We start from the raw sequence: 13,959 nt of genomic DNA on the forward strand, positions 1-13,959 counted from the left end.
GTAGCCAGAACTACAGGCACGTGCTACCATGCCCAGCTAATTTTTGACTTATTGTAGAGACGAGGTCTCGCCAAGTTGCCTGGGCTGGTCTTGAACCCGCGGGCTCAGGCAATCTACTCATCTCAGCCTCCCAAAGTACTTGGATTACAGGCTACCTTGAGTTATCCTAAAGGTATTGTGTTCAACCAAGGAGTCCTCCTCTTCAGAGACACAAAGTGAAATTTTTACAAATAAAATAATACAATGCCTGTGTTCTACTTTAAAAAACAGGGGAATGGATGAGACCAGACTGGTTGACGGTATAAGGGGTATGGAGAACTTGAGCCTTGGAGAGAGCCAGGGACCGACTAGAGATCAGCCAGCCACAGAGCTCTCACCCCTGCAGGCCCTGCCCACTCAGCCTCTCAACCCTCCCCTGCCCTGTGAAACCCAGAGAAGTACAAATGCCACAGACTCAGCCCTTAGCAAGCAGCAGCCCTGGCTAGCACCTGACCAATGCTACCAACTACCCCACCCACAATCCACGCTCCCCCTCTAGCCAGAGTGACCTTTTTTTTTTTAGGTGGAGTCTCACTCCATCGCCCAGGCTGGAGTGCAGTAAGACATTCACGGCCACCCCAGTGCTGACCAGCAGGGCTCCGGTGATCCTTCTGCCTCAGCCTTCAAAGTAGCTGGAACTATAGTCCTGTGCTGCCATGCCCAGCAAACATTTGTAAAGATGAGGCCTCACCAAGTTGCCCAGGCTAGTTGCAAACCTGTGGACTCAGGTAATCCACTCGCCTCGGCCTCCTAAAGTGCTGGAATTACAGGTTGAGCCGCTGACCCTGGCCCAGAGTGACCTTTCAAAAATACCCTCCCTGCCAGGCACAGTGGTAAGTGCCTATAGCTCCTGCTGCTGCTCTGATGGCTGAAGCAGGAGAATCCCTTGAGTCAGGAGTTTGAGTCTCCACTACCAGGGCACCATAGCAAGACCCCTCCCCCCAACCCCATCTCTAAAACTAACAAAAACCCTCCCTGATGGTCCCCTCCCAGTGGCTTCTTATTCCACCTAGAAATATCTCCAAAAAAGTCTCCAAACTTCCTAGCAGGGCCCCAAAGCCCTGCATGATCTAATATTCTCTCAGTTCTTGCAACATACCAAGTTTGTTCTACCTCAGGGCATTTGCACTCACTGTACCCCTGCATGGAAGGTTCTTTTTTTTTTTTGAGTCAGTTCCTCACTTTGTCACTCAGGCTGGAGTGCAGAGGCACGCTCACAGACATCGCAGCCTCAACCTGCAGGGCTCACGAGATTCTTCCACCTCCACCTTCCAAGTAGCTAGAACTACAGGCATGCACCACCACGCCTGGCTAATTTTTTGATTTATTGTAGAAATGAAGTCTCACCAAGTTACCCAGGCTGGTCTCGAATCTGTGGGCTCAGGGAATTCTCTCTCCTCTGCCTCCCAAAGTGCTGGGATTACAGGCATGAGCCACTGCGCCCAGGTTTCTCCTCCTCCTCTAATTATCCTTCATGTCTTCATCTAAATGGCACTTTCTCCAGTGGTGTGTCTGGACCCATCCCCTTCCCAACTCCATTTTCTCCTTCCTGTCACTATCTTTCAACATATACTCTTCTTCAGAGCAGTGGTGCTCAATAGAAGCTATTTTGCCCCCAGAGACAGCTGACAAAACCTGAAAATATTTTTGGATGTCACCACTTGGAAGGAGTTGGTACTGGCATCTAGTGGGTAGAGGTCCAGGATGCTGTTAAACATTCTTCCAAGCACAGGCTGGTCCCACAACATAAAGGCATTCTGCCCCAGTGCTAATATGGTCAGGGCTAGAAGACTCTGCTTTAGAGCAATTACCGTAATTTGCCATCAAATACTTATGTGTGTGGTTACTCATTTAATACTTGTCCCCAACAGTTGTTTCTAGCCTCCCTGGGGGAAAAAATAGTCTGGTTTATCCTGATTCCTGAGCCCCAGGCACAAGCGTTTAGTAACCACTGAGTGAATAAATAACTGTAGGAGCTCAGGTTGATTAGGCACTAATCTGCCAGCCAACAGCCCTATGAGTTAGTCCATTTTACAGATGAGGAAATTGAGGTTCAGTGACCTCTATACTGGGAATATGAAGGTCTGTTATCCAAAATTAACCAGAAGCACACTCAAGTGACTCACCTGGGTATTCAAAGGCATTTCTTTCTGGATGCCAAAAGGCCCTTGTTTGGGGAAATTCCCACACAGGGATGGGGTGGGAGGTGGGTAAAGGGGACTTGATTGGATGCTATGACCGTTCTTGTGCTGTTCAGGCCTTTCTTGAAATGAGGGTGGCTTTGGGCCAAATCACTGTGCCACCTTCTGGCCATAATGGGAGCTGCAGCTACCCTGGCTACAGGAAGGTCCTTCTCTCCCCAGCTCTGGAGAGCAGGGTGAAAGGCCACCCACCACTGCCTTGAGTATTCCAGGGCCTCAGGACTCCAGGCCAAAGGCAGGCAGGGAGCTGGAGGCTTGGCCTGGGGCAGTTAAAACAATAAGTGGGAAGCAGAAGTTCTGGCTCTGCCATTCCCTGCAATCTTGGGGAGTCACTTCCCTTCTCTGGGCCTCAGTTTCTTCATCTGGAAAACGGAGTCAGTACACATCTAAGGAAGAGGTAGCTGAGGCCCAGGAAGAGGAAGAGGCTCCCGCAGGGTCCCAGGCAGGGCCAGCTGGCACTCACCGAGGTGTAGGCCCGCCCACACATGCTGCAGCAGTAAGCCTTGGCGTGCTTGATGGCGTGGGCAGAGAGGTGGATCTGCAGGGAGGCGGAATCCGAGTAGGCCCGGTAGCAGTTGGGACACTTGTAGGGCTTGTCCTTGTTGTGCTGGCGCTGGTGAGACTGCAGGGAGTACAGCAGGGGTCATGGGTGAGCAAGGCTCCCCCAGCTCACTCCCTTCTCATGCTCCCTTCGGAGGGGAGGCAGGTGGGCACTTACCTGGAGGTTGGAGAGCTGAGTGAAAGCCTTTTCGCAGCCAGGATGTGGGCACTTGTAGGGTCTGTCGCCTGTGTGGATTCTGCAATGGCAGCCCAGTGAGGTGGAGGTCCCTGACACACACCCCCAGACTGCTCCATCGCCCAAGCCTCTCAGTCCCCACCCCACCCACTCTCCCCAGTGGCCACAAGTGAACCCCAGGCACAAGCTGGGACATCAAAGCCACTCTCTCTCCCTTCTCTGGTCTCCATGGCCAGTCTGGCATAGAGCATCCCCGCTCCCCGTCAGTCCCTGCTGCCCCCAACCCACCACCCGTGCCCGCTCAGACCCAGTCCGGGCCTCCAGCGAATTTCAGGGGCTTGCTTTGACTGCATTCGGCTCCTCTCTTCTCAGAACCCAATCCCACAGACTACCCATTGGAAAGAACGCAGATTCATGGCTATGTTGGGACCTGCCCTGGCCCTGGACTCTTATTTCTTGTCCCCTCTCCAGGTCAGGCACAGATCTAAGACAGCTACATGGGCACCCCAGTGACTGAGAGAATGCAGGACAGCTGGCCCCGAAGCTCAGCCCCGTGTCCTTCTCAGGAGCTCCTTCCATCCCTCTCCTCTCAGGTGGTCATCCTGGTGCTACTATTTACTGGTTGGGTGACCTTGGGCAAATCAATGAGTATTGATTTCCTCATCTGCAAAATGGGTATATGAACCAGTCTCAGCCTCACCAGGCTTTGTGAAGATAACATCAGATAATGCATATAAGGTGTTCAACCTAATGTTGGCACAAAGTCAGCATTCAGTGGACTTTTGCCAGTATCATGATTATTCATTCATTCAACATTTATCCCATCGGGTACCTGTGCACCAGGCACCACACCAGGTACTCAGAATCAGTGAACAAAACAGACAAAACCCACTGCCTGGTGAAAATAAACAAGCATACAACAAACAAGCAAACCACACATAGAAGGCATCAAGTGCTAAGAGGAAAACAGAGCCTAAGGGGGACTGTGAAGGCCAGGGAGGGAGGGGGGCTTTTTTTTTTTTTGAGTTATAGTCTCTCTGTCATTCAGGCTGGAGTGCAGTGGCACACTCACGGCCACCCCAGCGTCGACTTGCTGGGCTCTGGCGATCCTTCCACCTCAGCCTTCCAAGGAGCCGGAACTACAGGTGCGCGCTACCATGCCTGGCTAATTTTTTTGATTTATTGTAGAGATGAGATCTCACCAAGTTGCCCGGGCTGGCCTCGAACTCACGGACTCAGGCAAATCACTGGCCTCAGCCTCCCAAAGTGCTGGGATTACAGGCTGAGCCTCCGAGCCCAGCCAAGGGTGATCCGGGTGGGGCCTCATGAAGAAAGTGACACTGGGGCAATGACTTGAGGGTTGATGACAACATGTGTCTGTCCAGCTAACCAGGTGATGGAGCAGTAGACAGAGTTCAGAACCTGTACACACTCACTGTGGCATTCCCTCTTTCCCCACTCAGGCCCTTGTACGATCTCCCAGGGCTTATCTCAAGTCATCCACTCTGACAAGTCCCCAGTGCCACACAAGCAGGCAATGAAAGGCTGGTGGGGCCTGAGCCTTGTTGGCCTAATTTACTGAGGAGCATGAGACGGAGGGAAATATAGATCTGGCCAAATGGTGTCCGCTCTTCCCTCCAAGTCTATTCTGCCGACTGGGTTGGCTCAGTTCATCAATAAAGTTGTCAGAGAAACTATGGCCCCTCTTGTCAGACCCAATGCTGGACTTAGAGATACAAAGTTGAAAAAAAGAAAACACTCCTTGTCACCAGTGAGCCCATGATGTTGGCTACCGTTATAAACACTGACAGTCCAAATTCCTTAGTGTGTCCCTTCAAGGCCTATGTCAGATGGTTCAACCTCACCTTCCTGCTTCCTACGCTACCCCCGTCCTGGTCAGAGAACAACTTCTTACCTGGCAATCATGTTGGGTGATTCTCCACACACCTCTGCCCCACTGTATCCTCAGTACAGAGGCCACACCATTCCTCTGCCAGCCTAAATGTAGGCTCATTCTTCCTGATCCATCAATAAGTAAGGATCTAAGGGGCCTCCCCTAGGTGTGTGGCTCACCCCACAGGCTCCCAGAGTACATGACAGCTCCCCATCACAGCGCTGACCCCACTGTGCACTCAGGCTACCCCCTCATCTGTATCCATGGCTGGGTGGGGAATCCCAAGGATAAGGGTGAGTCCCAGTCTCAGGAGCAAGGCCCAGGGTCCAGCCTACTGCCCCTAGCTATGCCAAGGGAAGCCTGACCCAGTTCTGAGAATCCTTATCCTCCCTGAATATTTCTGGGTGTCACATTTGGGGACATCATCCCAGGCTACTGTACCCTGTCTCTACCATGGAGGACCTGAAGGGTCATCTGGACCAGCTCCACCTGATGCAAGCTAGCACATCCTCCATTTCGTCCCATCCTCATTCCCCTCCAGGGCTGGAGAATTCATTTGGTTAGGGGCTAGGCGGCAGAAGGAACTCAGGGTCCCAGGCATGCACTGCCTTTGTTTCAAAACCTACAACAGCACCTCCCAGGTCTTCTCCTCTCCCTTCACCCCAAAGCCCAGTCTGATGGCCTTGCACCAGCCCCTCTGATATTCTGAGCTCTTTCCTACTTTCAGTCCTTTAACCAGACTGTTCCCCCCACCAGGCACACTTGTCCCTCAGCTAATACCTGGCTAACACCCACACTCCTGCTCCCGCAACCCTCCAGACTAGCTCAGGCTCCCCCAAGCACCAAGGAATCTCCTTCCCAAAAGTCTATGCACGGACACTTATTTTGCCAATGTCTGGTCACTGTGTTCTTGGCTGCCTCCTTGAGAACAGGCACTCCCTTGGGCACGTTCACCATCGCCCCTATTGCCTGGCAGAGGCTCAGTCCAGAGAGGACTCCATAAATAGCTGTAGACTGAATGGAGGCAAGTGAGTTCTTTCTCTCTGAAGTCACCGACAACAGAAATATGCTCCACATCATCAGCAACTTCCATTCCTGAGATGTACTTCATGAGTGTTTGTTGACTGACCGACTGACAGTCCTCCAGGGTCTTCAGGTTCTTCCTCAGGGACACAGCCAAGCCCTCTTGACTTGCAAACTGCCCCTCTGGCCTCCTCCCAAGTGCAACCAATGCCCAGCCTCCTCCTTGGACTCCCAGCCTCAGTCGCTCCCCTCCTGGCCTTGGTTACAGCAGCAGCTGTAGGGGTCTAACCTTGGCATGGCTTGTCAGCCTCTACTGTCTCCCTCTTTTTCCAGCCCCCTCCCAGCTTTCAAGGCCCCTCACATCCTGGCCTCGGTTTCTAAAGCCTCCTTCTTTGCCACTGCACTCCTCAGCAGGATACCCCACCAACCTCGCCCAATACACAGGCAGATGCAGGCCTCTGAGCTTTGTTCATGCTGTGCCCCTTGCCAGAAATGCTCTTCTCCCTCTGACTGGGAGGACTAGGAACCCTTCGGTACTCGATGCAGATGATCTTCCTCAACCTCCACCTCATCCTTTCCTGTCTCAAGGAAGTCTCACATCCACCAGCCTCCCAGGTCCTGGTGGGAGTTCCTTTGGGCCAGGGCAGTACCTCTGACCACTCACTTGTCCCTGTACATGGCACCAGCACTGGGTGGGTTCAGAAAGAGCTTCAGGGAACAACTGTTGGGTAAAGAGATGTCCAGACTGCCTGTTCCCACTGGCCACAAAGCTGTCGTCTCCAGTCCCTGAATTTCAAGTCAGGTCCAAGCCCTCAATTCCAACATCAGAATCCCGTCTTTGTAGGGGAGCACCCACCCCGACTCCCACATCTGTGGTGATGGAAGGCTCACCCCCAATTCCAGGGCAGTTAGTTGCAGCCAGTGCCCCTGGGCTGTCCCTCCGCCCCTATCACCCCAATCTCTCCTCAGGGACTCCCAAGACTTGCTCTGCTCTCTTGCTGGGCACCTCCACCCCATGTGAGCCTTTTCTGCCACTTCATATCCCAGCTCCTCCTCCTTCCTGGAACATGAGCACTGTACTCAAATCTCACTTCTGCCAACTCTTAGCTGGGTGACCATGGGCAAGTGACTCTGCCTCCCTCAGCCCCAGCTACTCATCTCTAAAATGGGGATAATAATAAAGATTGTATGAATTGCAAGGACTAAATGGCTTCATATGAATGGTGTTCGTTACATATTTTGCAGTTGGTTTTTAATAGATTAATTTCTGTTTAAGATAAACAATTGGCCGGGCGCACTGGCTCAAGCCTGTAATCCCAACATTTTGGGAGACAGAGGTGAGAGGATTGCCTGAACCCACGGGTTCAAGACAAGTCTGGGCAACTTGACGAGACCTCGTATCTACAATAAATCAAAAAATTAGCTGGGCGTAGTGGTGTGTGCTGTAGTTCCAGCTACTTGGAAGACTGAGGGGGAAGGATTAGCTGAGCCCAGCAGGTTGAGGCTGTGGTGGCCATGAGCAAGCCACTGCACTCCAGCCTGGGCGACAGAGTGAAACTCTGACTCAAAAAAAAAAAAAAAAGATGAACAATTTATGAAGACAAAGAAGGAATTTATTCAACGTTTAAATAAAATTATTAAGGATTCATTAATTATGACTTTTACTTCTCAGATATTGAACTACACATTATATGCAACAGCTTCAGCCATGTTGTGCTTTGTAACTAAAATAATGGAAGATACAGTGAGAGTTAAACACTCCTTGAGATGATTCCCTCTCTGTGGCATTTTTCAAATTCCTTATCCCTTACAAAGAAATAACAGATCTACACAGTACAAGGACTTATGGACACCTTGTATGTCAAAGCACCTTATGCAGGAATAGGCACATAATTCTTTGACAAGAAATGGTGTTGTTATTATTACCATGATTATTATCAGACTTGAGAAAATAAAATATCTTCCCTTGCTGCAATTTTCATGATATATGTACACAGTGTCTCACAGTCAGGGAAAGAAAAACAAAAACAAAAAACACATTGCACCCTGGATAAACAAACAAATCCAGAGTCACTCTGTCTAGTACTAGTTCTGCAAATAGATAAAACTCTGAACCCTGTCTTATAACTTACTGCCTTCCAAAACAACATTATCCTTGACTTTTCACATTGTGGTATCTGTGGCTGTGTGATGACCCTTATACATTATGACAAATGCATGAGACAATGCTGTTTTTCCACCATGAACAGACTAGCTATATCAGCAAATATGGTTTATTTTCTCTATAAGTCCATGTGATCCTTATTTCTTAGTGGGCTGATCCTTCTGATGTCTAGATTCATGTAACACTTTGCAAGTCACCTACTTCTCTAGTGCCTCCCTTTCATGCTGCAGGTCCCCAAGATGTTCAGATTTAACAGAGCCACTTGGCCACGTCACTCCCACAGCCTCCCAGACACATCTTTCTCAGCTCTGAGGGCGCTGCTCACCCTCTTTCTAACTCTACCTCTCATACTTGACCGGGGCTGGCTCTGTTTTGGACATGACCTTCTTTTATTCCCTTCATTAGTGGCTGTTGTTAGTGCCTGTAACACTGGGAAGATAGATTGATATGATCTGATGTCTGGTTCTCTGCCAAGGGACAAACAAGTAGGAAAGGGTCTCTGTCAAAGAGCAAAGGACAAGGAATCCAGAATCTGGTTGCTTCTCTAGCTTTGGCCTTTTTTTTTTTTCCCCTGTTTGTCTAAGAATTCTGGGACTTTGGGGCATTTGGGACACTCGCCTCTTTGCCTCCCTGGGTTAGGACACATCGGTTTAATTATATGTGCCCAGTGCCTAGTAAGTTATAAATTGTCTTCTGAATGTTGATAGAATTTTCTTATGTTGTTTGCTTGGTTTCCTGCCATTATAAACTCAAATCACTCAAAAGAAAACAAAAAGAGAAAGAAAAAAATGTGCCTTTAAGAATGGAGAGTAATCTCTGGGTCAAGGAACATTCTGGCAAAATATTCTCCTTCAAGGGCCAGTTAATTTTTTTTGCTGTTTTTGGTCATGTTCTTAAATGATATTTTTATACAAAGTCTACTTCTGAAAAAAACAGAATTCTTCATCATTATTATTACTTGTTACTGTTTATTAGCTTGATTAGTCTGCCAATCTTGTACTATTGCCTTTCTCAAATCCTGGTCCCTGATTCAGAAAGATAAAACTGTCAAGGTGTCTTTTATATTCAAATATTCTTGGACTATCCAGATGGTTACTGGGCAACACCAAAGATTTGATCCTTTGCTTTATAAAAAGAGGGATGTTCAAAATAACTGGGGCTGTTTTGTATTCTCCATTTTTTCTTATTTTCTGAGTCAAGGTCTCACTTAGTTGCCCAAGCTACAGTGCAATGGCATAATCACGGCTCACCACAGGCTCAGGCTCCTGAGCACAAGGAATTTTCCTGCCTCAGCCTCCCAAGTAGCTGAGACTAAGGTGCATACCATCACACCCGGATAATTTTTTTTTTTTTTTAGAGACAAGGTCTTGCTATGTTGCCCAGGCTAGTCTTGAACTCTTAGGATTAAGTGATTCTCCCACCTTGGCCTCCCAAAGTGCTGGGATTACAGGTGTAAACCCACTGCACCCAGCCTGTATTCTCCATATTTTAATTAGCCAAACACTAGAATGGTTGCTGCCCTTTGAAGTTTGTAGTATAAGTTGGCAAATCGAAAAGAAGAGAAACTCAAACTTTCTGGGTTAATTTTACATACATATTAGCCAGGCACAGTGGCTCATGCCTGTAATCCCAGCATTTTGGGAGGTGGAGGCGAGAGGATTACCTGAGCTCAGGGGTTTGAGACCAGCCTGAACAACATGACGAGATCTCGTCTCTACAATAAATCAAAAAATCAGCTGGGCATGGTGGCATGTCTGTGGTTCTAGCTACTTGGAAGGCTGAAGTGGAAGGATCACCTGAGTCCAGCAGGTCGAGGCTGCAGTGGCCATGACCATGCCACTGCACTCCAGTCTGGGCAACAGAGTGAGACTCCAACTCAAAAAAAAATGTTATATACATATAAATATATACTATGAATATATATATATGTGTGTGTTTGTGCAACTTTTTTAAAAGCCTATTTTAATGTAGAGGCTGACACAATAAGCATCAACAAAAATATTCCTTTAAAAAGATTTTGTCTCTAGATTTAAAATACCCTTGTCAATTAGTGACAGTCATAACCCATGCTTCTTGAGACAAACTAAAAGGCCCTGGAAATAGGCCAATGCTCTTGCTGCCTATAATGTGTTTTTAATCTAAAAAATTGATCATGCATTAGACCTGCATAGAGGACTCCATTCTCCTCCACTCTGATATCGTCGATTACTACAGTTAACTGACCAGAATCATTCAGTCTGATCAACAAGTCTGACCTTCCCCTCACATTTGCCTAAAGGGCTCTGCTGCAAGCTATAGGTCAGAAACGTCATCTTCTGAAAGAAATGTCAAGAGAATGATAGCCTCAGGGAAGGACTATAACACACCCACTTGGATCTTGATCCTTCAGGGTCGAGATGAACAGGTACAGGTTTCCAAGCTGGCATCCTCACCAAGACCAGACACTACCAGACGACAAGGCAGGATCCAAGAGTTCTTAGTCCAGAAGTGGATCACTTTGTAAAGTGGACTAACTAACCCAGGATCAGTGACCCAGGAATTATTCCTTAGGATTGGCTATAACAGATTTTATTGTGGCTAATGTTCTATTTTCCAAAGGCATTTGAGAAAACCTTTTTTTTCTTTGCTTTCTAATCTTCAATTTAGGAGGTTATATTTAACAAAGTAAAATAAAATATTCCTTAAATGGTGTCTTGTTCCAACTAACTCTTCAGAATTCCAGGGGTGGGGGGTAAGGGGAGCTCTAAAAATCGAATACAGATCAACTAATAAATTATCAGGGAAATTTAAAAATAAACATTTATTGAAAACAACATATATAATGGCCTTATCTAAAAAATTATTTGGAATAACTGCTTAAAAATATTCAAAGTGCCTCTATGGGAACCATTTTCTTTTTTATGATCATTAATTAGTTCTGTAAACAAGTTCAATAAGAATCTGTCCTCCTTCCTAATAGGATATAATTGGGTAAATCAAATGTGTAACCATGACTGTGCCAGAAATGTCACATTTAAAGATGAATCTCATTTAATTAGGCATGACAACCCTGATAGTAAGAAACGAGGATCGTATTGCAAATGTGGGAATGAGGCCTCCCAGGCCTCCAGGAAACTGGATTGGACCTGTTCCACAGTTTGTGAAATTTCAGTTTTTAATATTATTTTTAAAACACCAATTACTGCTTGTCCAGAATACTGACAAACCTGAGGATTCTCCAAAAAAAGGGTACCCCAAACATTACGGGTTGTACAGGCACAATATGGCAGAGTGAATTGAATGGTTCTAGGTTCCTGATCTTTGATTATATGATAAGAAATCTGCTTTCCTGCCATACACAAACACACAGGCACATAATCAAAATTCTGACCCAAGGGCTTTATAACGTCTCCTGACAGAGGTAACTCTGAAGCCTTTGTATCACATGCTCACTTTTAAGAATCATACACCAGGAGGACTTAATTAATGACACCATCAGAAAATTGCTGAAACAAATTTCTGTGGTCAGATCCGTGCCTAAGGAAGTAGGGAAATGGAAAATAGACCGACACCTTCCCCTGCTGCCATTCTGCCATTTGACTCTTACTATTGAACCTGTGCATCATGTCCCAAAGTCAGAGACACAGACAAGGTAGAACATTTTGTACCCTGGAATAAAGGATACAAAGACAATAGAGATAAATGAAATCATAACAAAAAATAAAAAAGAGAGAACTTCTATAGCATTAGGCCTCAAAATAGAGAAAACCTTGAGCTCTTTCTGTAAGTTACAAACACCACAGCAAAAACAATTTTATCCCTGACTTTTACAATGCTGATACTGGCAAACATATGACAATGCTCTTGGAGATAATAACCATCCTGTGAGAAAACTGTGTTTCTTTCTCTCTGAACAGATGAACTGCAATCTTGGTAACCTTTGGTTTGTTTTTTAAAATGCCTATTCTTAAATACAAATTCTTATTTGGAGAGCCCATCTTTCTGATGTTTATTTTCCCCTGCACAACCTTTTCTTTCCTTAAAGCATTTATATCCTTGAATCTCCCTGCACACATTCAACTAGCCTGTATACCCCATGAGGGCATGAATTTTTGTCTGTTTTGTTCCTTGCTGTATCCTCAGCATATAGAATAGTGTCTGACACAGAGTAGAGGCTCCATAAATATTTGTTAAATGGATGAATCAAAAGCTCTATTAAAACTAGTTCTATTTATTCCACAAGTGTTTGACAAATGCCTAAATGTTTACTATGTGCCACATAGGGATGTAGAAATGGAAGAGACCATGCTCATGCCTTCAAGAATTCCCAACATAATGAAGAAGGTGGGCAGATAAACAGACATGTACGTGACAGCCTACCACTGCTGTGATGGGTACACACAGGGCCTGTGGGAATACAAAATTCGGATCACTTAACCAGCTTGAGGGATCAAGGAGGGTTCCTGGAGGAAGTTGGACTGAGAGATGAATAGGAGATGGTCAGAGAAATGGGGAAAAGGAAGATGAGGGTGTCTCCAGTAAAGAACATATCATGTACAAAGGCCTAGAGATGAGATACAGTGGGAAAAGTGGTGCAGTAGTGAGAACTGAGGCCATGGAGGTCCACAAGGGCCGTACCATAAAAGGGCAATGGGCACCAGGAGAAGGTCCTCCTCGCCTCTCCTTGCACTGACTCCAGCACTAGGCCACAGGTGCTGAGCTGAAACGGGCTGCAGGAAGGCAGCACCAGGCAGGCCACTCACCTGGTGTGCTGCTGGAGGTGGGAGAGCTGTCGGAAGGACTTATCACAGTAGGAGCAGTGGTAGGGCTTGACGCCCAGGTGGATGCGCAGGTGCTGGGCCAGGTAGGAGGCGTTGGCAAAGGACTTAGAACAGTGCGGGCACTTGTGGGGCTTGGCCTCTGTATGCGACTTGGAGTGGATCTGCATCTCCGACTTGGTGAAAAAGGTCAGTGGGCATACCTTACACCTGCAGGGCAAAAGGCAGGTTCACACCTGGAAAGATCTCCCAGCTCCAACCTGTATATTTCAAGGGAGACCATCTATATCAGAGACCTTGTACCTGGGACAGATCTTTCCTGTGATGATCAGGGGAGGCACAGGCCCACCTAGGAAAGAACAGGGGGCAAGCTCCCAGCCTGGCATCCTCCAATCGGGACTAGGAAGCTCTTACACCTGGGAGAATATTTATAGCAGCCTGGGAAGCAGGTATATTCCTACCAGGGAAGACAGGCCTCATGATTCAGATGGGTTTGCCCAGGGCCACATCCCAAGGTTCTAGGGGAGAAGCCTCTAAACCTCGAAGCAGTTCTCAACCAGGCTGCATATTACAGCTTCTATGAAATACCAGTGATACCTATGGCTCCCCCACCATGCCCCTACACTCAACAAATTAACTCAAAATTTCTTTTTTTTTTTTTGAGTTGAAGTCTCACTCTGTCACCCAGACTGGAGTGCAGTGGCCACTCCCAGCCACTGCAGCCTCGACCTGCTGGGCTCCGGTGATCCTTCTGCCTCAGCCTTCCAAGTAGTCAGAACTACAGGCGTGCACGACCACGCCCGGCTAATTTTTGATTTACTGTAGAGATGAGGTCTCGCCAAGTTGCCCAGATGGGTCTCGAACCCACGGGCTCAGGCAATCCACTCACTGCAGCCTCCCAAAGCACTGGGATTACAGGCTGTGCCACCGAGCCCGGCTTAACTCAGAATTTCTAAAGGTGCAGCCCTGGTATTAGCATTATTTGAAAGTACTTCAGATGATTCTAAGGTAGAGAGGGTTGAGAACACTACTTAAAGGGATGGGGGTCCTCTCACAGCCCCAGGCTGTAGGGGTGACTGCCAGCCACAGACCATCCTGAAGGGGTGGCCAAGGCTCTATTTCCCTCCTCCACCCACATTCATGTC

General features: G+C 47.5%; 1 protein-coding gene across 1 annotated transcript in view; it reads right to left on the minus strand.

Moving 5' to 3' along the window:
- Positions 1-2,703: 2,703 nt before the first annotated feature.
- ZNF362 (zinc finger protein 362) overlaps positions 2,704-13,959 on the minus strand; it is a gene marked incomplete at its 3' end in the record, with an annotated part of 22,687 nt that continues 11,431 nt past the window's right edge. Inside the window, exons 6-8 of the mRNA XM_008063108.1 lie at positions 12,800-13,024; positions 2,959-3,037; positions 2,704-2,862 (exon numbers count right to left, since the gene is read on the minus strand). Of these exons, the coding sequence (XP_008061299.1) occupies positions 2,704-2,862; positions 2,959-3,037; positions 12,800-13,024 (463 nt within the window). The remainder of the gene's footprint in view (positions 2,863-2,958; positions 3,038-12,799; positions 13,025-13,959) is intronic.

This window comes from Carlito syrichta, unplaced genomic scaffold, assembly GCF_000164805.1.
Source record: "Carlito syrichta isolate Samal-C Ts95f unplaced genomic scaffold, Tarsius_syrichta-2.0.1 Scaffold98136, whole genome shotgun sequence".
Lineage (NCBI taxonomy): Eukaryota > Metazoa > Chordata > Mammalia > Primates > Tarsiidae > Carlito > Carlito syrichta.